The sequence below is a fragment of the Pipistrellus hanaki genome (genome assembly GCF_964339955.1).
Source record: "Pipistrellus hanaki genome assembly, chromosome: 5".
Classification (NCBI taxonomy): Eukaryota; Metazoa; Chordata; class Mammalia; order Chiroptera; family Vespertilionidae; genus Pipistrellus; species Pipistrellus hanaki.
Window position 1 is genome coordinate 31,398,571 of NC_140507.1, and position 23,989 is coordinate 31,422,559.

The 23,989-nt window shown below is 41.2% G+C and overlaps 1 protein-coding gene across 1 annotated transcript in view; it reads right to left on the reverse strand.

Annotated features, from left to right (window-relative positions):
- HSPA4 (heat shock protein family A (Hsp70) member 4) overlaps window positions 1-23,989 on the reverse strand; it is a 47,616-nt gene that overhangs the window by 5,676 nt on the left and 17,951 nt on the right. Inside the window, exons 5-15 of the mRNA XM_084886590.1 lie at window positions 22,775-22,874; window positions 22,037-22,170; window positions 20,254-20,498; window positions 15,287-15,363; window positions 13,819-13,970; window positions 13,242-13,348; window positions 12,544-12,677; window positions 11,651-11,832; window positions 5,315-5,404; window positions 2,159-2,311; window positions 889-1,014 (exon numbers count right to left, since the gene is read on the reverse strand). Coding sequence (XP_084742716.1) covers window positions 889-1,014; window positions 2,159-2,311; window positions 5,315-5,404; window positions 11,651-11,832; window positions 12,544-12,677; window positions 13,242-13,348; window positions 13,819-13,970; window positions 15,287-15,363; window positions 20,254-20,498; window positions 22,037-22,170; window positions 22,775-22,874 — 1,500 coding nt within the window. The remainder of the gene's footprint in view (window positions 1-888; window positions 1,015-2,158; window positions 2,312-5,314; window positions 5,405-11,650; window positions 11,833-12,543; window positions 12,678-13,241; window positions 13,349-13,818; window positions 13,971-15,286; window positions 15,364-20,253; window positions 20,499-22,036; window positions 22,171-22,774; window positions 22,875-23,989) is intronic.

Consider the following 23,989-nt stretch of genomic DNA (forward strand, 5'->3'; position numbering starts at 1 on the left):
GAAGGATCTTGGGTTCAATTCTCGATCAAGGGCACATACCTGGGGTTGCAGACTCAATATCCAGCCCTAGTTGGGCACATGTGGGAGGGAGGCATCAGTGTGTCTGTCTCTCTCACATACTGATGTCCCCCCCCAATCTCTATCTCTCTCTCTCTCTCTCTCTCTCTCAATCTCTCTCACTCTCTCTCTCTTCCTCCCTCACTCCCTCTATACATAAATGGTAAAAATATCCTCGGATGGCCAAGACCGGTTTGGCTTAGTGGATAGAGCGTCAGCCTCCGGACTGAAAGGTCTGGTCAAGGGCATGTATCTTAGTTGCAGGTACATCCCCGGTGGGGGTGGTGCAAGAGGCAGCTGATCGATGATTCTCTCTCATCGATGTTTCTAACTCTCTATCCCTCTCTCTTCCTCTAAAAAAATCAATAAAATATATATATATATATATATATATATATATATATATATATATATATATATATATATCTCCTCGGATAAGGATTAACAAGCAAACACACACACACACACACACACACACACACACACACACACACACACAACTGGCACAATGTAGTTTTGCTTGATAGAGAGGTTTATTTGGGTATGTTTAAAACTTCAGAATTAGAAACCGCATTTACAAATAAGTTAAAATAAATACCAGGGAAAAGTTAGTTGATTTAAAGATACTGGGTAAATAATAGCCTGTGAATGTATCAAAAAGTGACAAAGACTATATATAACCTTTAGGAAACACTCCACTAACACAAAGTAAATCCAAAAAGTACATTTTAATCGTTTTACTATATACCTAGAGATGCACACTTCTCTTCTAACACATTTAGGGATGCTCCCAGAAGACAAATAGGTAGCCACACTGTGACACATACTTACATCTTCACTCACAAACTTCTCATATTCACCACTGAGCTTGTCTCTCATTTCATACACATATTCTTCTACTGCATTCTTAGCATCATTCCTCTCCTTCTCCAGCTTATCTTGCATGATCATCTTACCCTAAGGACAGTATAAATCAATTAAGACATGCATCTGGACAACTCAGACAATCTCCTCTTAAAATATTAAGTAATAATATAGTTATCAAAGAGAATCCCTTTTCCTCAAATGCTTTTAATCCTGCAAATTATCCAAGAAAGGAGAGCTGGAAGTATTGGTCCTCAGTAAATGATGAAGACCAATTGAGTTTTGTGGGTATGCTTAGAAAAAAAGCGCAATAGAAATATTGGGTTGTAGAAACTCAAAATCAAAACTTAGAAAAAGAACTTAAGAAAACTTTTAAAAACTTTTAGTTCAGCCCAGCAGGTATAGCTCAGTGGTTGAGCATCGACCTATGACCCAGGAGAACACAGTTCAATTCCCGGTGAGGGCACATGCCCAGGTTGCGGGCTCAATCCCCAGTGAAGGGCAAGCAGGAGGCAGCCAAAATCACTGATTCTCTCTCATCATTAATGTTTCTATTTCTCCTTTCCTCAGAAATCAAAAATATTTTTTTAAAAGAATTTCATTTAAAAAATAATTATATTAGCTCAATGTCCAAAGTGGTGTATCTACTATATTATTGTTCCTATGGAAAACAAGAAAATTATTTATACAGTATAAATGTTAAAGGTCTGTAAAATAAAACTATTGTAATATCCAATAAACACATAAGAAAACTCACTGGCAATAATTCAATAAATATGCTCCAACATCCCAAACCTTATATCACTCACCATAAAAAGAGTTACATATTAACTGGCATTATGGGAAGATACTAGTAAACAAAATAGTACTACTGTTAATGGGATGTAATTTTGTGATTTCTCCTACCTTCAACTTCCAAGACTCACCACCTCAAAATCCCAACCCCTAGTGAACAAACATAATCACATACATGCCCTAACATGAAAAACACATGCCTTAAACCAATGCCATAATGTCAAAGATCTCATAATAGAGCTTCTAGAAATACCGATGTAATTTCACCATAGAAGAATTTAGGATTACATGGCCTCTATTAAACTTGTTATTATAAAACCCAAAAATCTAAAAGTATTTTTCTCCAAACAACCAAAAATGCCTAACAGTCACTGGACACAGAGCTTGAACACTATGTCACATTAATTTGTTAGTTTATTATTCTAAGATGTGAAATAACCACCTCATTTTCAATGTACAAGTTGAGCATCTCTCTGTCTATCTGCCATAACAGTTGATTCTCAATTGGCAGATCCACGGTACTGGTCTTCACTTTTGCCTTCTTAGCTTGAGGTGGTTGATCCATCTTTTTGTCTTTTGATCCAGCTTGGGAGGTCTAAGAAGAAGCACATAAACAGACTAACTTAAATTCTGAATGGGTCATGTTTCCAAAAGCTGTTTTTGCTGTTTATTCATTTTGTTTTCTGATTATCAAAATAACCTACGACATTTTCTTATAATAGCTGAAAAGTTAAAAATCCTGGGTCCATCACACCCGCAATGACTGGGAGGCTTGACCACCAGAAGTCAGCCCTGCAGTCAGCCCTAGTTGCAGGGGTGACCCAGCGCTGACTGCTATGGCTGCTGGCACAGTGACCCAGCATTGATTGCTGAAGGGGCTGTGAATCAGGCCCAGAGAAAGGCCTAAAGAGAGAAGCAGGGTCTGATCCATAGCTTTTGTGGCAGCTGTTGATCAGCACTTGCCTCTTTATTTAGCTCTGGGCCTGGTCAGCAGCTCTGCCTCTATTTCTCTCCAGGCCTCCACCGGGGCTGCTTATCAGCCCCCATTGATAGGCCCAGTGACATTGGCTGGCATAGAAACCAACCAATCGGAATCAAATCTGGGTCAACTGTGAGAAGCCAATGGCTGCCTAGGAGGTAGAGCTTTTAACACCGACTGGCACAGAAACCAAACAATCAGAACCAAATTGGCTGGCAGAGGAGGGCAGTTGGGGCAAGATCAGGGGAGAACAGTTAGGGGTGATCAGGCTGGCAGGGGAGGGCAGTTAGTAGGGACCAGGCTGGCAGGGGAGGCCAATTGGAGGTGAGATCAGGCTGGCAGGAGAGGGCAGTTGGGGTGACCAGGCGGCAGGGGACAGTAGTTGGGGGCATCAGGCCAGCAGGGGAGTGGTTAGGGGGTGATCGGGCCAGCAGGCAGAAGCTGTTAGGAGCAATTAGGCAGGCAGGCAAGGGATTAGGAGTCAGAAGTCCCGGATTGTGAGAGGAATGTCCCAGATTGGAGAGGGTGCAGACTGGGCTGAGGTACACACACCCCCACCCTCAGTGCATGAATTTCATGCACCAGGCTTCTAATAAATACTATAAAAGTAGTCAAATCCAGAGAGACAGAAAGTAATGGTCTGTCAGAGGCTAGGAGGAGGAGGAGGAATGGGGAAATTCAAAGTTGTTGTTAAATGAATATAGTTTCAGTTGGCAAGATGAAAAACTTCTGAGGATTGGTTGTACCACAGTGTGAATGTATTTAACACTGCTGAACTGCACACATACACACACACACACACACATTAAACAACCTCCCATAATCCCACAGTCAACATAAAATCACTATTTCATCTTCTCTAATTTTCTTCCACTCTTACCTAAACATATAAACATGCATATGAAAATAATGGGGAGAGGGTATAAAATTTTTATGGACCAGAAACATTATCAATATGATTTCCAAATGTCTGTACCTATCTACATTCTCACAAGGAATGAGAAAACCTATTCTACTGCACCACAAACAGTAATTTGTTTACCATCATAAAACTATTATTTTCTTTGGGTAAATAACCTTTGCTTCAAATTGCATAGCAATATTTCATCCACCATTTTTTTAGGATTTAAGTGATTTTTCTCCCAAGTGGTTGATTTCTGCTTTTTTCTAATTGTATATTATTTATCTATACAAGTGTTTTATTGTTGAATCTATCCATCTTTTCCTGTGATTACTTTCAGTGCTTTGAAAGCCCTTCCTGACCCACAGATTAGAAAAGTATTAAGTTGTTTTGTTTTACTTTTAACACTCAAATTTATCTACAACTGAATAATTTCCACATCTCCTATCCAAAAAACTTAAGTCAGTTGCTGAAATTTATGTATCATTTGTATTTCATTTCCTTTCTAATCCATTCCCAAGCCAACTCATGGAAGAAGGAAGCTTCAATAACAACCTCCCTAAAGCTTCACAGTTCCTTGGCATTTGGGTGGGTTTAGGGGTGGGGGCAGTGGTAGTGACTGGTGGCACGCCCTCCCCTACCTTCCACAAACACATAGGAGAGTGGGTACTCACTCTCCCACTGCCCCAAACCCAGCCAACAACATGAAGGTTTTCCACCTTGGAAAATGCCTGTACTAGACTAAAGCATCTGTGAGCATAATTTCCTCTGTACATTATTTTCGTTTTTGTAAGTATTTACACAACTAAAAGTAATTGTAATTTGTTAACTGATAAGAATATGGATAATAGACTTAAGCTACCTTAAAGCTCTACCTTAAAATGCCATAATCAGAAATGCTTAGGGTGAGATTATACATTGTAATGTTATAAATAGCTGGGGGGGGAAAAGGTGTTTTAAATGCTGATAACAAATTTAACAAGAAAACTCAAAAAGTTAGCATTAAAGAACTGGCATGTTACATATTCATTTAGATAACTTCTTGGGTAAATACTATAGTATTTATATTCTTGACAAAATATATTTAAGTAAATTATTTAAAATAGTAAATTTTTACAAAAAAGACAAGGTTCTGAGAGGTGACAAAATATGAAAGAATTATCTCACTTATCAGTAAGGAATGGGTGGGATGACTATTTAGTTAAGGACATTCAGAAAACAGCATTAAACAATCACTAGTATAATAAAACTATGGTGCCGAAACCAGTTTGGCTCAGTGGATAGAGCGTCGGACTGTGGACTGAAAGGTCCTAGGTTCGATTCCGGTCAAGGGCATGTACCTTGGTTGCGGGCACATCCCCAGTGGGTGGTGTGCAGAAGGCAGCTGATCGATGTTTCTCTCTCATTGATGTTTCTAACTCTCTATCCCTGTCCCTACCTCTCTGTAAAAAAATGAATAAAATATTTTTTAAATAAATAAATAAATAATAAAACTATGGCTTCTGAGAGCTTCCTTCTCATATATCAGCCAGAATAAAGTTCAAAGATCATCTTGCAAATGTACTTTTCAAACATACTACAAAATTCTGCTTAAAAACTATTCAAAAATACACTAAAAATTCTTATATAACTACCTCCCAAACAATAGTGAAAACACAGCCAAAACCAACTATCTATGTAAAAAGATTGTAATATTTCCTCTAAAATACAATTTATACCTCCATTTCTTCAGACTCAGCCTTATTTTCTACTGGCATCTGCTGTTGTTGCTCTTCAACATGTGGTTCCTCTTGGTCCACTTGCATCTTCTGAAAAACAGATCACACCAAATCCTGAAACTAGTTCATACTAGTGAAAGGACTAAGCAACCTTCATGACACACTGGCAAAATCAAATGGCATCCAATTCCTGCTGAATTACCAGCCATCAGAAGACCTGGATTCAAATTCCAGCTATAATGCCTATATTGCCATAACCCAGAAGTATTCCTCTCTGGATCTCAGTAACTACATCTGTATACTGGAGGTAACACTTGACTGTGGAATTGCTCTATCAACCATAAAGTACTGATAGTACACAGTGTGGCAATATTTAACATATTATAATCTGAAGAGAGCATTAGTTTCTCCAAGCTTCCTCATGAGTAAATTTATCTGAAAAATCTTCACAAAATTTTCAAGCAGTTTTTAAATCAGCCTTTTCATCCTCAAAAATACAACTTTTCGAGAGGATCCAAGATGGCTGCTCGGGTATACACCTAGCCGCAGCAGCTCACAACAATTTCAAGGGAATACAACTAAAATGTAGAGTGGACATTGCCCAGAGCTACAGGTAGTCGACTGACTGAAAACTCTACAATAGGAAGGAGGGAGAAAACCAGAAGGAAAATCAGAGGAGCTGAAAAAAAGCCTAAGGTACGGAGACATGCTGCGCGCCCGCACGCACGCGCGCGCGGAGAGGTCGCAGCCGGAGAGGAGGAGAGGGCTGGGTGCTGCCTGGCGTTCCCTAGCAGGAAGGAAATAGAACCCCCAGCCTGGGCTGAACCCCCGAACCGGCAGCGCTGAGCCCCAAGTTATGTGCCAGACCCTGGGGACCCAGGCTCCGGCAGGGGGAGACAATCCCGGGGGACGGCGAAATGCGGGGCCCCCAGAGTCGCGCGCACATGGCGCGCAGAGGACTGAATGTTGACTCTGATGCTGGATTACCCTAGCCGGAAGAAACAAAGCCTCCGGCGGCAGCTCTGAGCCTCAGTCCAGACCGCCCCGAACTCCAGGTCTGGGCCAGTCCCTGGGGACCCAGGCTCGGGCAGGGGGAGACGGAGCTGTGAGGTGGAGTCCTGGGAGCGCGGCGAAAGGCCGAGCCCCCAGAGTCGCGCACACTGTGCGCAGAGGACAGTCTGTTGACTCTGATCCTGGACTCCCCTAGTGGGAGGGAGAAAGAAAGCTCCAGACTGGAGGAACGCCACAAGGAGCAGGAGCCCCTGCCGGACACCGGCCAGCCGGGCGCCAGCAAGGAGCCGGGCGACGGGGCCCCCAGTGGGGGGGGTGCCCCTGAGCCTTCGACTGCTGAGCGCTGGCAACGGAGCCAAGGACGGGGGCTGCTTCCTGGGCGGCGCCGACCCCGGCAACAGGCTGGAGCAGCGCGGGAGCCCACGGAGAACAAAGGGGTGCCACAGGCCAACCTGCTGAGCTCCCAGGACAAGGAGGAAGAAACCAAAGAAGTTCTCAATGTGAAGAAATCAAGTGAGAGCAAATGATAGTAAAATTACTTAAGAATACAAAGAAGATCTTGAAAAATCAAAGACTAAGTCAGAACTCAACGCACCAGCCAACATTGCAACATAAATGCGTTTTTTGTTTTTTTTTAAAAAGAAAAAAAAAGGAGAAAAAAGGGACAGAATGTTGGAACAGCGGCGACCAGGCCTAGAGTGGCCAGGCACAAGGCAGTGGCAGCTGGGCCCGGAGCAGCAGTGGCCAGGCCCCAGAGCAGCAGCAGCCAGAACAAGAGCATCAACGGCCAGCACTGGAGCAGCCAGACCTGGGGCAGTGGCAGCCAGGCCTGAGGCAGAGGCGGCCAAGCCCAGGGAAGCCAGTCCAGGAACACCCAGACATGGAGTGGCTGGGCCCGGAGAAGCCCGGTCCAGAGCAGCCGGCTTGGGAGCAGCCAGGCCCAGAACAGCAGTAGCCAAGCACGGAGCATCCAGGCTGGGAACGGCCAGGCTCGGAGCAGCCGGGTCGGGTGCGGCCAGGCCCGGAGCAGCGGCGGCCAGGCTGGGAGCGGCCAGGCCCGGAGCAGCTGGGTCTGGTGTGGCCAGGCCTGGAGCAGCGGCTGCCAGGCTAGGAGCAGCCAGGCCCGGAGCAGCAGCTGCCAGGCTGGGAGCAGCCAGGTCCGGAGCAGCCAGGTCTGGTGTGGCCAGGCCCGGAGCAGCGGCTGCCAGGCTGGGAGCGGCCAGGCCCAGAGCAACAGCTGCCAGGCTGGGAGCGGCCAGGCCCGAAGCAGCTGGGTCTGGTGTGGCCAGGCCTGGAGCAGCGGCTGCCAGGCTGGGAGCGGCCAGGCCCGGAGCAGCGGCTGCCAGGCTGGGAGCGGCCAGGCCCGGAGCAGCTGGGTCTGGTGCGGCCAGGCCAGGAGCAGCGGCTGCCAGGCTGGGAGCGGCCAGGCCCGGAGCAGCCGGGTCTGGTGCGGCCAGGCCCGGAGCAGTGGCTGCCAGGCTGGGAGTGGCCAGGCCCGGAGAAGCGGCTGCCAGGCTGGGAGCGGCCAGGCCCGGAGCAGCCAGGTCTGGTGCGGCCAGGCCAGAAGCAGCGGCTGCCAGGCTGGGAGCGGCCAGGCCCGGAGCAGCGGCTGACAGTCTGGGAGTGGCCAGGCCCGGAGCGGCCGGGACCAGAGCAACCGGTCCCAGAGCAGCCGGGTCGGGTGCGGCCAGGCCTGTAGCAGCAACAGCCAAGTCCAGAGCAACTAGGTCGGGAGCGGCAGTGACCAGACCCGGAGCAGCTGGTTGTGGAACGAACCAGAGCAACAGAGGCCAGGCCCGGAGCAGCCAGGCCCGAAACAGCTTGCTCCTCGCCTGTACCTGCCCACGGCTGCCTCTCAGACATGGCTGGAAACTTTTGCGGGAACTTGAGGGTCTGCTGAATCAAGTGATGAAGGCTTAGATCTGGATGTGTTGAGTTAGTATAGCGCTGGGGTGTTGATCTGTGAGTGCCTTGGGTGGGGCCTGGATGAGGCTGGTTGACCTATTTGAAAATGTCTTCTGTGTGAAGTGTATCATTGGGCATGTGGAGGTATTATTGATATGAGAAAATGCTAAGTAACAGATTTACTATCTGAAAAGGGATTTACTATCGGGGAAAGGGAGGGAGGAAGAGACTGAACATAAACTGTGCACCTATGGATGAGGACAATGGGGGATGGGGAGGGGGCAGAGGGTGGGGTGGGAACCTGGTGGAGGGAGGAAGAAATGAGGAACCTTTGTAATAATATGAACAATAAAGATTGATTTAAAAAAAAAAAAAAAATACAACTTTTCATGCATTTGAGGAGTTGAACACGTTGAGAATTCTGTTAAAAGACCAAAGCCTGACAATAATAAAAAAGAAGGGAGAAGTTTGTAGAGACCCTGAGTCAGTGGCTTTCAATGCTTATAACACTCCAGAATGGCCTCAGAGGCTTTTAAAACTACTGATACTGGGCCCTGGTAGGCCCAGATCAATTCAAACAAATCTCTGGGGATGAGACCCAAACACTTGTAGTTTCATAAAGCCTTGAGGTTTTGATGCACAAAAGGACAAGACAATGCATGATTCCAACAAACAAATGTCAAATCTATTCTAGGAGGGAGACACCAAGATGGCGGCATAGGGTAGACACCCGAATGCAGCCTACCACAACAAATTTGAAGTTAGAACTGAAAAACAGGGGAGGCATTGCCCTGAAGTGCCGGACGGCTAGCTGAGAGGAGGCTCTGCCATCTGGGAAGGAGAGAGAAGGCACGCTGAACCTCAGGAACTGTGCAGGTTCGGAGAACGGTGTGCGCGAAAAGGCACTGGCTTACTCCCAGCATGGGGAGAGGAAGGGCCGGACAGAGATTGCTGCTGGCTTACTACCGGCGCACAGAGAGGGCGGGCCAGGCTGAGTTCGCTACTGGCTTACTCCCGGTGCGCGGAGAGGGCGGACAGCTAACGCGCAACTGGCTTTCTTGTTCGAGAGGAAAACAGAATCAGCCTATTGCTCTGATAGACGGCCCCAGACAGGGAGAGGGCAGAGATCTCTCAGAGGTGTGTGAATCCAGAGGCCAGTACTGCGGGACTTGGGGAGGAGCCCAAGAGAAAACAGTTTGTCTGCACCAACCTGAGACTCCGCCCAATCTCTGGCTGAGCACAGAAGCTCTCCCAGAGGCTGGCTTTCTCTAAGGAGGGACTGGCAGGAACCCAAAGCTTGTCTGTGCCTTTACCAAAGAGGTGCGCGTGCCTGCAACCAATCTTCCAAAACTCTCCGAGAACAGGTCTTTTCTAAGGCGAGACTGACAGGGAATCAAAGCTTGTCTGCGCCACCCCGAGACCCCGCCCTATCAAGCAGAGTACAGAAGCCCTCCTAGCTGAGACTCTGCTGATCCTCACAGCCAATTGGCTTGGAGATCAAAGCTTCCCAGTGATACCAACAATAAGCAAGGCTTAACAACAAGACTGCACACACAGCCCACAAAGGGCTACACCAAGACTGTCCACCGCAGGTAACTGGGAAGGCTGTGCTACTGGGCTCTACCAGAACACCTAGAACACAAAGCTATTCCATCAAATCAGGGAAACAACTAAAATGCAGACAAGAGGAAGGAAACAAAGGAAGGAGATGGAGGAAAAGAAAAGATTGGACATTGAGTTCAAAACTACAGTTGTAAGGTTATTCAACAATATCCTAAAAAAGGCCGATAAAATTGCAGAAGCCGGTTTGGCTCAGTGGTGGAGCGTTGGTCCGCGGACTGGAGGGTCCCGGATTCGATTCCGGTCAAGGGCATGTGCATTGGTTGCGGGCACATCCTTGGTGGGGGATGTGCAGGAGGCAACTGGTCGGTGTTTCTCTCTCATCGACGTTTCTAGCTCTCTATCTCTCTCCCTTCCTCTCTGTAAAAAATCAATAAAAAATATATTTTAAAAAAATAAATAAATAAAAAATAAATGAGACCTATGAGGATATGAAAAGGGAGCAACTAGAAATAATAAGGGATCAACAAGAAATGAAGAAAACATTGTCTGAAATAAAAAATATTATACAAAGTCCTAAAAACAGACTGGAAGATCACAAGAATCAAGACAAAGATTTAGAACACGAAGAGCCAGAGGACACTCCTCTGCAGAAGGGAGAAGATAAGAGAATCCAGAAAGTTGAAGATAGTGTAAGAAACCTCTGGGACAATTTCAAGCGAAACAACATCAGAATTATGGGGATTCCAGAAGAAGAGAGAGAGCAAGATACAGAAAGAATACTGAAAGAAATAGTGACAGAAAACTTCCCCCACCTGGTGAAAGAATTAGACTTACAAGTCCAGGAAGCACACAGAACTCCAAACAAAAGGAGTCCAAAGAGGACCACACCAAGACACATCATAATTAAGATTCCAAGAGCAAAAGACAAAGAGAGAATATTAAAAGCAGCAAGAGAAAAGCAGGTAGTTACCTATAAAGGAACACCCATACGATTGTCAGCTGATTTCTCAACAGAAACCATGCAGGCCAGACGGGAATGGCAAGAAATATTCAAGGTGATGAATAGCAAGAACCTACAGCCAAAAATAATCTACCCAGCAAAGCTATCACTCAGAATCAAAGGACAGTTAAAGAGCTTCACAAATAAAAAAAAGCTAAAAGAGTTCATTACTGCTGAACCAGAATTATATGAATTGCTGAAGGGGGTTATTTAGGAAGGGGAAGAAGATAAAGATAAAAATTATGATCAACAAATACGTAACTATCAACAAGTGAAACTAAAAACCAAGGGAATTAAAAAAATCTGATGAACAATATTAACTGGTGAATATAATAGAATCAGAGGTATGGAAGGGGAGTGGACTGATGATTCTCGGGGGAAAGGGAAGTGAGGGTGCGGGAAGAGACTGAACAAAAACTGTGCACCTATGGATGAGGACAATGGGGGATGGGGAAAGGACAGAGGGTGGGGTGGGGACCTGGTGGAGGGGAGCAATTGAGGGGGGGAAGAGGATCACATTTGTAATAATCTGAACAATAAAGATTTATTTTAAAAAAAATCTATTCTACTTGTGAAAATAATCAACTAAGGGCTCAGAACATTCTTCAATAATTAAAAAGAATCAAGAATTCTAAGAAGTGCATGGTCTGAAGGAGGGAGTTGGTCATGTTACATTTCCTTATAAATTTTGTAGACTTTCTGCCAGTTCACCCATGCTGGGGAAGGGGATGAATACAAACCCACACTCAGTTGCTCTGTCATAATGTTCCTTCCTTGTTACCTCCCTTGTCTATTTGCTATAATTTTTAGACAAGTCACCTCTAGGCCCCATAAATGGTATAAAATGTCCAAATTACCTCTTCCTCCTTTGCATTCTGATCTGTTTCCATCGGTTCCTCATTTTCCTCAAATTTGTGCACTTCCACTAGAGATGCACTGGACACACTAAAAATGCCATGGACATTTACTCGAACCTTGACTTTGACTTTTGAACTTGAGCCATCAGACTGAGGAGTGACTTTCTGAACAGAAAACTGAGCTAGGGACATATGAGAGACAAGAGAGAACAAATAATCTGAGAGGAGGAATTCAAACATGAATATATAGCCACATAGCCAGGTTGCATGCATTTCTCAGTAACAGGTCAGTAACATGATACCTCAAAGAAGCAATGTGGGTACTCAGAGAATTTTACCAAATCATATTTCTCCATTCTTTTTCACACAGTCAAACTTGACCCAATTAAGTACGCAAACATCTCTTAACTCTCCAAACATTTCTTTCCCCTGTCTCTTATTCCAACTCCCTTTTAGGCTACTGCCAAATAAATTCCTAAAACAATTCTGTAACATTATCCAAAACCTCAAAAATTCCATAGTGTTTCTGTGATTTATCAAGAACTTGCTACTTCCAAATTCAATTACTAAACTAATGTCTTATCTAGCACTATATTATGCACAGAACATACCCACAATGTGCATTAACCAAGATATATGCTCCCACCCTAATTGCTTTGGTTCAGTGGATAGAGCTTTGGCACATGGATTGAAAGGTCCTACATTCCATTCTGGTCAAAGGGCATGGACCTCAGTTGCAGGTTCAAGTCCTGGCCATGGTCGGGGTTCATGTGGGAGGCAACCAACTGATGAGTCTCTCTCACATCAATGTTTTTCTCTCTCTCTCTCTGTTTCTCCCCTGCCTTTCACCCTCATATATGTTTTTGCTTTTTAATTCCCAACTTCTTACTTACCTATAGCTGGGTCTGGATAGGGCAAATCCTGAGGAGAGCTGTAATAGGCCTCAAGAGTGAAAGGTTCCTTTCTATAAAATGTGAGTACTTTAGAGAAAGGAGCAGCATGATTTTTTGGAAAGACTTCACAGTCACTAAATGGAGAAAAAAGACAAGAACACAAATTTAGGATATCCCTAACTTTTCCCATGAACTCTAATTTTCTAATTGTATAGCTTAGCTATTCTTTTCAACTGGCTTAATTTCCAGATTATAAATTTCCGCGCAGACACACATAAGGTGTCCATTTTTTTAAAAAGGAATGTATTTCAATCAGTACAAAAAGGCACCATTTTAACATAATCAAGTATAAGAAACTATATAAAGATACAAATTTAGCACTAGCTGGTTTGGCTCATTGGGAAGAGCATTGGCCTCTGGACTGAAGGGTCCCAAATTAGATTCCAGTCAAGGGCACACCCGGTTTGCACACTAGATCCTCAGTAGAGGGCATGCAGGAGGCAGCTGATCAATGATTCTCATCATTGATCTTTCTATCTCTCCCTTTTCTCTCTCTAAAGTCAATAAAAACATATTTTAAAATCAAACAAAAAAGGTTACAGATTTAGAGAAGTTGAAAAGGAGCTCAATAACTTCACTCAGACTGTTTAGCACTGAACTAACTTTTAAGTACAAAATAATTTGGTAAATGCTCTTACCTGGACACTTCTTCAGCAGGCGAGTTCCACCTCAGGGATATGGGATATGGCACCACATCAGTGATGGAAAACTCTCTCACTTTGAAAGCAGGCGATAAGATTGCACACTAGAACAATAATTATTTAAAATTCCATTTAACAAACATTGTAAACTGATAGTACAAGATCTATTTAAGAAGAATTCAGAAAACCATCACTAATAGTTTTAAAACATTTACATTAATAATTGTATCCAAATAAGTAGCTTTATAAACTTCTATTGTCAAATTATCTATAATCTAGCTATTCCTTAACATTTTTTCATTAACCCCAACCTTTAATTGATGTACATTGCTACTTCATACATAGAAAACAAGATGAAATGCCAAATCCAAAAGTATTTCAGATTTACCTATGTTTCCAGTATTCATCTATTTATGAAGAACATCTCTGATATCCATTTTAAAACAAAAATTTCAGAATCTTACCAACCTGAGATCACCCCAAGCTAACCTCAGGTTATTAATTGGATACATAAAACTACCATGTCTTGTTGCAATGACTTGTTAGGTGGCTACCTGTGGAAGATAAAACTCACCTGCAGTGCACAGCCTCGAGTGACAGCTTCATCAGCATTTAGTGTTGTACTGAGCTCTTTACCAAAAAATTTGCTGATCTTCTCTTTTACTGCAGGGATTCGAGTCGCACCACCAACTATCTCCACTGCATAAATATCTTCTTTCCTTAACCCTATTTTAATGTGATTAGACATTTAGATTTTTAAAATCTTTAAATTAGTATTTTACAATGAAAGAGCAATACAGCACCTTATCACAACAAAATAACTTGCAGATGGTTAACAAAACCTGTCACTCCTTCCTTATACTCCATCCACAGCAGCATGCACACCAACATGCTCACACTCAGGTGCATAGCATCTGGCAACGAACAGGTATGTTTTGATTATCAAAACAATGAGAGCAGGGTGGCACAGTAATATTAGGATTTAGGAGGTGAGAGTCAGGAATACTCAATTCCTACAATCTCCGATACTCTCACACAAAAAATTAAAACAGTTAAGCTAGCCATAAGGAAGATCTGAAGGGGTTGGGGGGATAAGGATACATATGTAATACCTTAATCAATAAAGAAATTTTTTTTTAAAAAGGAAGATCATATCCTCCCTTTGCTCTATTTGTCAGCCCTGACACAAGATGAAAGAAAAAGGTGTTCAGATGCACCTCTAGCCACTCTAGCACTCCATCCCAAATATAAACATAATTCACATGTACATGTACATGTACAGTGTATAATGTTCTCTTGTCAGAAGGAAAGAAAGTAAACACCAAGGTTCTACTGTCACTCATAAAATATCTCTTAATACCACCCTAGTTTCCTGGTCACATTTTACGTAACAAACACTAACATTTTGCTGAGAAGGACTATTTAAAGAAACAGGATGTCCCAGTGTGGAAAGAATGTGCCTGTTTGCCATAATCACTGTGATTTAAGACTGAACCTTTGTCAACCTGACAGTATTTTTCAACATTCTGAAATAACTAGCAACCAACACAACAGTGGATTCTACTAGATAAACATTTGTCAAACATTTTGGGAAAGTTAATAATATATTCCTAAATCAAACTTCTACGTTTTAACCCAAGATAAAGAAGCACTCCATTAAAGTCAGTATGTGGTTATCATATCCTCCCTTTGCTCTAATTGTCATTCAGCAAACAAAAGATTCACTGACAGAAAAGCCTGTAAGACTTCTATAGCAGCATTGCAAAAGACAATTTTTACCACTATAAAATAACTGAGAAGTTTACATCCATCTTTGAGTCCGAATTAAGTTTCCTGGGAAAACTTTTAGCTATCCCTGGACACATAACAGTGTGCCCATAGATTGCTTGGGGAAAGTGTGAGTTCCAGAGGGAAAATATAAAAAAGCTTAATATAGCACTGATGTTGTTTGTCCAACGACAATTTGTATAACTGAAAAAATAATGAACAATATTTCCAAAGAGCGTGAGGTACACAAACAATTCAACCACAAAAATACTTACTGGATTGTTCCAAAACACTACGAAGTGGTGGCTCCACTCTAGCTAAGAGATCATCACACATCTCCAAAAATTTGCCTCTATTTAAAAAAAAAAAAAAAAAAAAAAAAGGTTAAATCACATTCTAATTTTATGTGGAGTGGATGGCTATCAACAAAAAGACAGATAACAACAAGCACTGGCAAGGATATAGAGTAAATTGGCTCCCTCACACATTCCTGGTGAGAATATAAAATGGTGCAACCACTTTGGAAAATAGTTTGACAGTTCTTCAAAATGTTAAACAGAGTTACCATATGTCCCAGTAATTCTACTCGGTATACAATAAAGAGAAATAAAGCATACAACATACAAAACCATGAATGACTACAATAACATTAATTATAAACAGCCAAAAAAGTGGAAAAGCCCTGAAGTCCGCCAAATGGACTCAGCAACAGAAAGGAATGAATACAATACTTTAGTTAAGAGGATGGCGTAGTTAAATGTGGTCCTTGAATTCTCCCACAAGCACATCAACGTTACAACTAAACTGTGAAAAACCATCATTCAGAACCACCTGAAATCTATCTGAATGGAAGTCCTACAACTAGGAAATTAAAGAAGACGCCCACAGAGACTGAGGGAAGGGGCAAAGACATGGAAATGCTGATCTTACACCAGCGTGTGGCTGCAAAGATACCCCCTAAGGAGCAGGGAATCCCAGCCCCACTTCAGGCCTCCCTGCCCAGAGTTCCAGTGCCAGAAAGAGAAATAACTTCTGGCTATAAAAACAAACAGGGCCAGGTCAGTGTGGCTCAGCGGTTGAGCATCGACCTCTGAACCATTTAGATACCAGGTCAGGGCACATGCTCATGTTGCGGGCTTGATCCCCAGTAGGGGGCATGCAGGAGGCAGCCGATCAATGATTCTCTCTCATCATTGATCTTTCTCTAGCTATCCCTCTTTCTCTCTAAAATTAATAAAATTTTAAAATTAAAAAAAGGCCTAGCCCAGTGGTCGGCAAACTCATTAGTCAACAGAGCCAAATATCAACAGTACAACGATTTAAATTTCTTTTGAGAGCCAAAATTTTTAAACTTCTTCTAACGCTACTTCAAAATAGACTCGCCCAGGCCGTGGTATTTTGTGGAAGAGCCACACTCAAGGGGCCAAAGAGCCACATGTGGATCACAAGCTGCAGTTTACCGACCATGGGCCTGGCAGTTTAGAGCATCAGCCCATGAAATTCAGGTCAAAGGTTCGATTCTGGTCAAGAACCTACCTCAGTTACAGGTTCAATCCACAGCCCTGGTCAGGGTGCATGTGGAAAGCAACCAATTGAAGTGTCTCTCTCACATCAATGTTTCTCTTTCTCTCTCCCTTCACCCTCTCTAAAAATCAATGGGGGGGAGGGGGGAATATCCTTGGGAGAGGATTAACAAAAAATAAATAATTTAAATAAGAATGAATATATGAACAATATGTTAGGATGCAGATGAACTTTGGAAACAGGCTAGATTTTTTTAAAACCAATAAAAAAAATTATGTAACTCCACTTATATGAAAAGTTCAGGATAGATAAATTCGGAGAGACAGAGGAGTAGATTTTTAGCTGTCTAGGGCTGGAGGAAAAGAAGAGATAAGGAAAGACAGCTGATGTGTATAGTTTTCTTCTTTGCTTTGTTTTAACATAGTTAAATACACTTTATCTTTTAGATCCGCTTTAGGTTCACAGAGAAATAAGTAAAAGAATTCCCTCACACCCCTCCCCAGTTCCCCTATTGATATCCTGCATTAGTGTGATACATTTCTAACAACTGGTAAGCAATATTGATACATGATGGTATATATTAGATTCTACACGTTTTGACAAATTGTATAATGTTAAGTATCTACCATTACAGTATCATCAGAGCTTTACTGTCCTAAAAATCCTCCATGCTCCACCCATTCGATTCATCCCTCCCTCCCCAGAACACTTGCCAACTACTGACTTTACCGTTTTACTGACTCCAATTTTGCCTTTCCCAGAAAGTGATATAGTTGGAATCACACTGGATTTAGCCTTTTTAATTAACTTCTTTTACTTAGAAATGTGTATTTAAGGGTCCTCCTGTCTTTTCACACCTTGACAGCTTATTTAGGGATGACATTCTAAAACCGGGTTGTGGTGATGACTGCACAATTCTGTGAATATACTAAAGCCACTGAAATATTTACTTTAAAAGAGCCACTTTTATGAATTACATCTCAATAAAAAGAAAAATTGTAGAGATATAGAAAATACCCATCAGAATGGCAAAAATTCAAGACCACTAATACCAATATTGGTGAAGATATATAACAACACAAAGTCCTACATGTTGTCAGGAACTTAAAAAAAAGGACAGTTGTATTTCTAACAGAAAGCAATTCCTCAAAAAGCTAAATCCAGAATTACCAAAGGACCCAACAATTCCACTCCTAGGTATATACCCTAGGAGTGAAATTTGTTTTTGAAAACAAAAATACTCAAATACTAGTTCATGAATGTTCATAGCAGCATTATTAACAACTAGAGGCCCAGTGCATGAAATTTGTTCACTGGGGGAAGGGGGAGGGGCGGTCCCTCAGCCTGGCCTGCACCCTCTACAATCTGGGACTCCTAAAGGGCTGTCCAACTGCTGGGCCTAACTGGCAGTCAGACATCTTTCTTGCAATCTGGGACAGCTGTCTCCTAACTGCTCACCTGTCTGCCTGCCTGATGGCCCCTTACCATTCCGCCCGCCCGCCTGCCTGATGGCTCCTAACCACCTCTGCCTGCCAGCCTGATCACTCCTAACCCCTCTACCTGTCGGCCTATTCTCCCCTAACTACCCTCCCCTGCTGGCCTGATAGTCCCTAACTGCCTCTGCCGTGGCTCCCGCCACCATAGCTTTGTCTGGAAGGAGGACCAGTTGACCTAATTAGTATATTACCCTTTTATTAGTATAGTTACAAGGTGAGAACAACAATGTCTATCAACTGATCACTGGATAAATGGGATATTGTTTGCATGAAAAGCAATGAAGTACTAATACATACTACAGTGTGGATGAACCTAGGAAATATTACGTAAGTGAAAGAAGCTAAAAACCAAGACAAAAAAAGCTTACACATACAGGGGTAGGAAAAAGTAGGTTTACAGTTTTGAGTATATGAAAGTTTGTTCTTATATTATTTATTAAATATTGTGCAATTTTCCATTTGAATAACTATAAGCCTACTTTTGCCCACCCTTGTATTATATGATTCCATTTATAAAAAAGATCTAGTATGGGTAAACTAAAGATAAAAGTAAATTGGTGTTTGCCATGGCACAGATGTTAAGAAAAATGGGAAGTAACTACTTAATGGATATGAGGTTTTCTTTTGGGACGATGAAAATGTTTTTTCATTAGATAGAGGTAGTCATGGTATGACACTGTAAATGTATTAAATGGCACTGAGTTCAAATTAAAATAGTACAAGAGCCTACACAGTGTTCTCAGTGTTTGAACTTCAACATATGAACCAAGAGAATTACCAGACAGGGCTCAATCCCCAGTGGGGGTTGTGCAGGAGGTAGCCAATCAATGATTCTCTCTCATCACTGATGTTTCTACCTCTTTCTCCCTCTCCTTTCCTCTCTGAAATCAATAAAAATATATTTCAAAAAATAAAATGATCTAAGAATTTTTACCTCACATTTTTAAAATTTAGAAGAAAAGCTATAATGTCAGAAATAAATTATCTGGTTTTATTAGTTTAGAAAAAAAGACTGCTAGTGAGCATTAAAACTAAATGAAGACTACAAAATAGGATAAAGAGTATAACAGCTACGTGCCCTGACATTGCAGATACGGTAAACTGTATGTGTTTTCAAAGCAGCACACAAGCTCATCAACTGTTTTCAGCTTTTAAAAGTATAATAAATATTTATTTGGTTCTCAAGATCACCTAAAACTCCACTAACAATTTCTGAAACATAAATGGGTACACCCCTACATCTTAACATGTAACACATACAAAACCACTACTTAATTAAAAAAATTAAAAAAAACACATCACTTTCAAGCAGGGTGGAAAAGGTGACTGCAAATTTAGTTACTAGGCACAACAATCTAACTCTAGCAGAATAGGAGCAAGTTAAATTCCACCTCAACTTTTTTAATGCCACACTTCCCTAAACAAGCCATCAGTCTTGCCTGAACTCTACCAAAATAGTTCACATCATAAAAACATCTCATTCTGCCCTAGCCAGTCTGGTTCAATAGACAGAGCATTGGCTCAAGGACTGAAGGGTCTCAGGTTCGAATTCCAGTCAAGGGCACATACTCCGGTTGCAGGCTGGATCCCAGCCCTATTCAGGGCTCACATGGAAGGCAACCAATTGCTGTCTCTCACATGGATGTTTCTCTGTTTCTCCCCCTCCCTGCCACTCTCTCTAAAAAAATCAATTAGAAAAATAACCTCTGGTGAGGATTAACAAAACAAAACAAAAAGAACATCTCATTCTCAATACCCAAGCAACCTAACCAAACAGGAACATTCAAACAACAGTAACATTTCTGAGGAAAATCCTGAAACATCTGTAGCACTGTATAGAAAGAGCTGTTGTCCTCAAGAGATCCTGAACTACCCCAAAAACACCAATTTCTGAATCAATGACTAAATCAAATTCAACATAATTCTACATTAAAGCGCCTTGTCCTGATTTTTATGAAAACTGGTAATCATGTATAATTCATGTACATGTAAGAACTACCAACTTCCTGCAATATTCAACTAATCAGAATAAAAACATCAGTCTACATTATAATAATAGTCAAACCCAACCTTCACATAAAAAACAGAATTCTGAATGGCCTCTAATTTTTACCTATAGTACATATAACAACCATGATGATTTTAACAGTTAGCTAATTAAGGCTAATAAAAATAAAGAAAAATCACAGTTCAGTTTAAGGTCAAAATATTAACATTATTACCTATTCATAGTTCCAGATACATCAACATCATTCATAAAACATTCGATGCTCAAAGGGAGGTCTGAAGCATTTGCACTCATCAATTTCTTGAGTTTCTCACACTCTTGAGACAGTCGTAATAATGCACGGATTTTGGACTTTATGTCTAGCTTGTATTTCTTTCCAAATTCTTCACAGAAGTGATTTACTAACACCTCATCAAATTTTCTGCCTCCCAGTGTTGTGTCAAATGCAGTGGCCAGAACCTTGGAAAAAGGTAATTAATTCAAAAATGAAGCAATTTAAAATTTTATCATGATATATAATTAATGGGTAAATTGTATTAAGGGATCAGGGAGACATGAAGATTGAAACAAGGCAATGTGCATGTGTCACTTAATCATTGTTACAACCATTCTGAAAAAAGACATTGTAATCCCCAATTTACAGATGATGTCACAAACCTAGTCAGGACAGATACTCTGCAGGTCATAAAGCTAAAATTTAAAACCCAATCTCATCAATTGCAAAACCCATGCCCTCTCCCACACTAGTCTGCTTCCAAACAGCAATTATACATATATCCAATGCCAAATATACAAACATATCACTTACACACTTTTGGTCTTACTGCTATCACAAAACTATAAATAATACAAAAGGCCTTGCTCAATACATCTTACCACCAGGAAAGATGCTAAAGCCTTAACTCATAGCAATTTATTTCTCCAGAGATCTAAGCTTCCCAGCCATCTAAATATCACTCCTAGCCTAGTTTCTTGGAGCCATCAAGTTCTAGTCCTTCCACCCTTTTACCAGAAGGCTCAAACCTTAAGAACAATCCCAGCCAGCATGGCTCAGTGGTTGAGCATCAACCTATGAACCAGGAGGTCATGTTTCAATTCCCGGTCAGGACACATGCCCGGGTTTTGGACTTGATCCCCAGTAGGGAGTGTGCAGAAGGCAGCTGATGAATGATTCTCTCTCATCATTGATGTTTCTATCTTTCCCACTCCTTTCCTCTCTGAAATAAAAACATACATGTAAAAAAAAAAAAAAAACTTAAGAATATAATCTCGCCAAAACCGGTTTGGCTCAGTGGATAGAACATCAGCCTGCGGACTAGAAGGTCCCATTTTCGATTCCGGTCAAGGGCATGTACCTTGGTTGCGGGCACATCCCCGGTAGAGGGTGTGTAAGAGGCAGCTGATCGATGATTCTCTCTCATTGATGTTTCTAACTTTCTATCCCTCTCTCTTCCTCTCTGTAAAAAAATCAATAAAATATATTTAAAAAAGAAAAAAAAATTAAAAAAAAAAAGAATATAATCTCCTCAATCCTCAGTGTAAAAACATCAAGAGACTACATGTTAAAGAATCCTCCTGACAAGCCTGTAGATAAGCATTATTTCCCCACATTAAAGTATGGCTCAGCAATCTTAAGAGATTTTTTCCTCATAACTATCAACTCTTATTTATTTTTTTATTTTAGGGAAGGACATCAAATTGTTGTTCTACTTATTCACGCATTCATTTGTTGATTTGTGTATGTGCCCTGAGAGGTTGAACTTGCAACTCTGGCATATTGGGATCATACTCTAAACAACTGAGCTACCAGGCCAAGACCCATGCCAACTCTTACTAAATTATTTTGAGCTGACAACTTCCACCCACCCTATATACTTTAGTTTCTAGTTCAGATGACTCATAGCAAGTTTCCATTAGGGAAACAAAATCCTTTAAACATTTATTTAAATTGTCTCTCACATTTGTAATACAGTCTTCCAGAAAAAAAATATACTTACTTTGAGTTTTCCTCTATTAAATGCACATACAGAAACTTGGTAAGAAGAATGCCCCATATCTATGAAAACTACATTTCTTGGTTTCTCTTCTAAGGCAGGAAGATCTTGCTTATAGATTCCATATGCAAGAGCAACTACATAAGAAAAAAATTAAATTCAACATAATATTATCATCTAAGAGTAAACTTAAAATTTAAGTAGGAAACAAAACAGACTTTGTATATAATGAATGGAGCTGCATCATATGCTCAGTTCTAAAAAGAATTAAATTCTTAGAAGCTTTGCATAATTTATTCATGAAGAATATTAACTTCAGAGTTCAATGCTGACTAAGGGTTCCTTAATGTTTCCAAATCCAATTTCCAATTCCAATGACTTTGGCAATAGTTCCCAAACCACTTAACTTTCCCAAACATATTTCCCAGGATTTCTTCTACCGTTGTGCCATCTCAGCATTCCCATATATCCTGTCCCTGAGATGTTGCTTTACACCCATTCCTCTGATTCCACCAGCCCACAAGTCATAGTAAAGGCCAATCTTTAAATCAAAGAACTGCTCCGATCACACAATAAATGTATTTCTTTACAAACAACCATGTGATTAAATATGAAGATACAGAAAAAGTAACTGGTCAGATGAATTCTTTCTATGTAACAGAGTAACCAAAAATAAAGAAGAAACCTTAGGATCTTCACAACCCTCAAGATTAAGTAAAAAATTTTAGTTAATAGTCTTACCCGCAGTAGTTTCATTCATTAATCGCAGGCAATTGAGACCAGCAATCTGTGTTGCATCCATCACTGACCTTCTTTCTGCGTCAGTATAGAAACAAGGAACCTACAAAAAATTTTGCAAGTTTACTGTATTATAGAGATTCATTTAGGATGCATCTGTCAAAAAGCAGTAAAACCCAGAACCTCCCTGAGAGTCAACTACAGCCATATTCTGCTTATGATCAGAGGATTTCAAACCAGTACGAAAAATTTAGAAAATTCAACAAGTAGTAGTGAGACAATGGCTAGTCAGCCATATTAAAAATAATAAATTGGCATTCCTACTGTACAACTTATACCAAAATTTAGGTCAAATCAAAGACTTAAATGTTTGTTTTTGTTTTTGTTTTTTTGGTTTTTTTGGTTTTTTGTTTTTTTTAAATATATTTTATTGATTTTATACAGAGAGGAAGGGAGAGAGATAGAGAATTAGAAACATCGATGAGAGAGTCATTGATCAGCTGCCTCTTGCACCCTCCCTACTGGGGATATGCCCGCAACCAAGGTACATGCCCTTGACCAGAATCAAACCTGGGACCCTTCAGTCCCCAAGCCGACGCTCTATCAATTGAGCCAAACCGGTCCCGGCAAAGACTTAAATGTTTAAAATATATATATTAGAGTACTAGAATGAAAGAAATTTTACCATCAGAGTAAGAAAGGATTTTCTAAATATAACACAACACCCAGAAGAAGAAAAAAAATTTGACTCATAAAAAATTCTAATGACCAAATGGGGAAAATATTTGCAACTCACATCATAAAAACGCAAAGAGCTAATCTAATAATACGTAATAAACTACAAGTCAAAATGGAAATCACAAACTCAGAATAAAATGAGCAGAGAACAGGAACATTTCAAACAAAAAATACAAAATGGCTCTTCAATTTTAAAATGTTCATCTTCACCTAAATAGTAAGATTACATACACTTTGATACCATTATTCTACCTATTAGAATTAGCTAAAACAACAAGCTATGCTGGTGAGGCTGCAGTGAAATAAGCTTTTTCATACATTACAGGTGGAAGTGTGAATTACTGCAAATTCTTTGAAGGATAACTGAACAGCTGTAAAAATTACAAATACAGCCCAGACGGTGTATCTCAGTGGTTGAGCATCAACCTGTGAACCAAGAGGTCAGGGCACATGCCCGGATTTCTGGCTTGATCCCCAGTA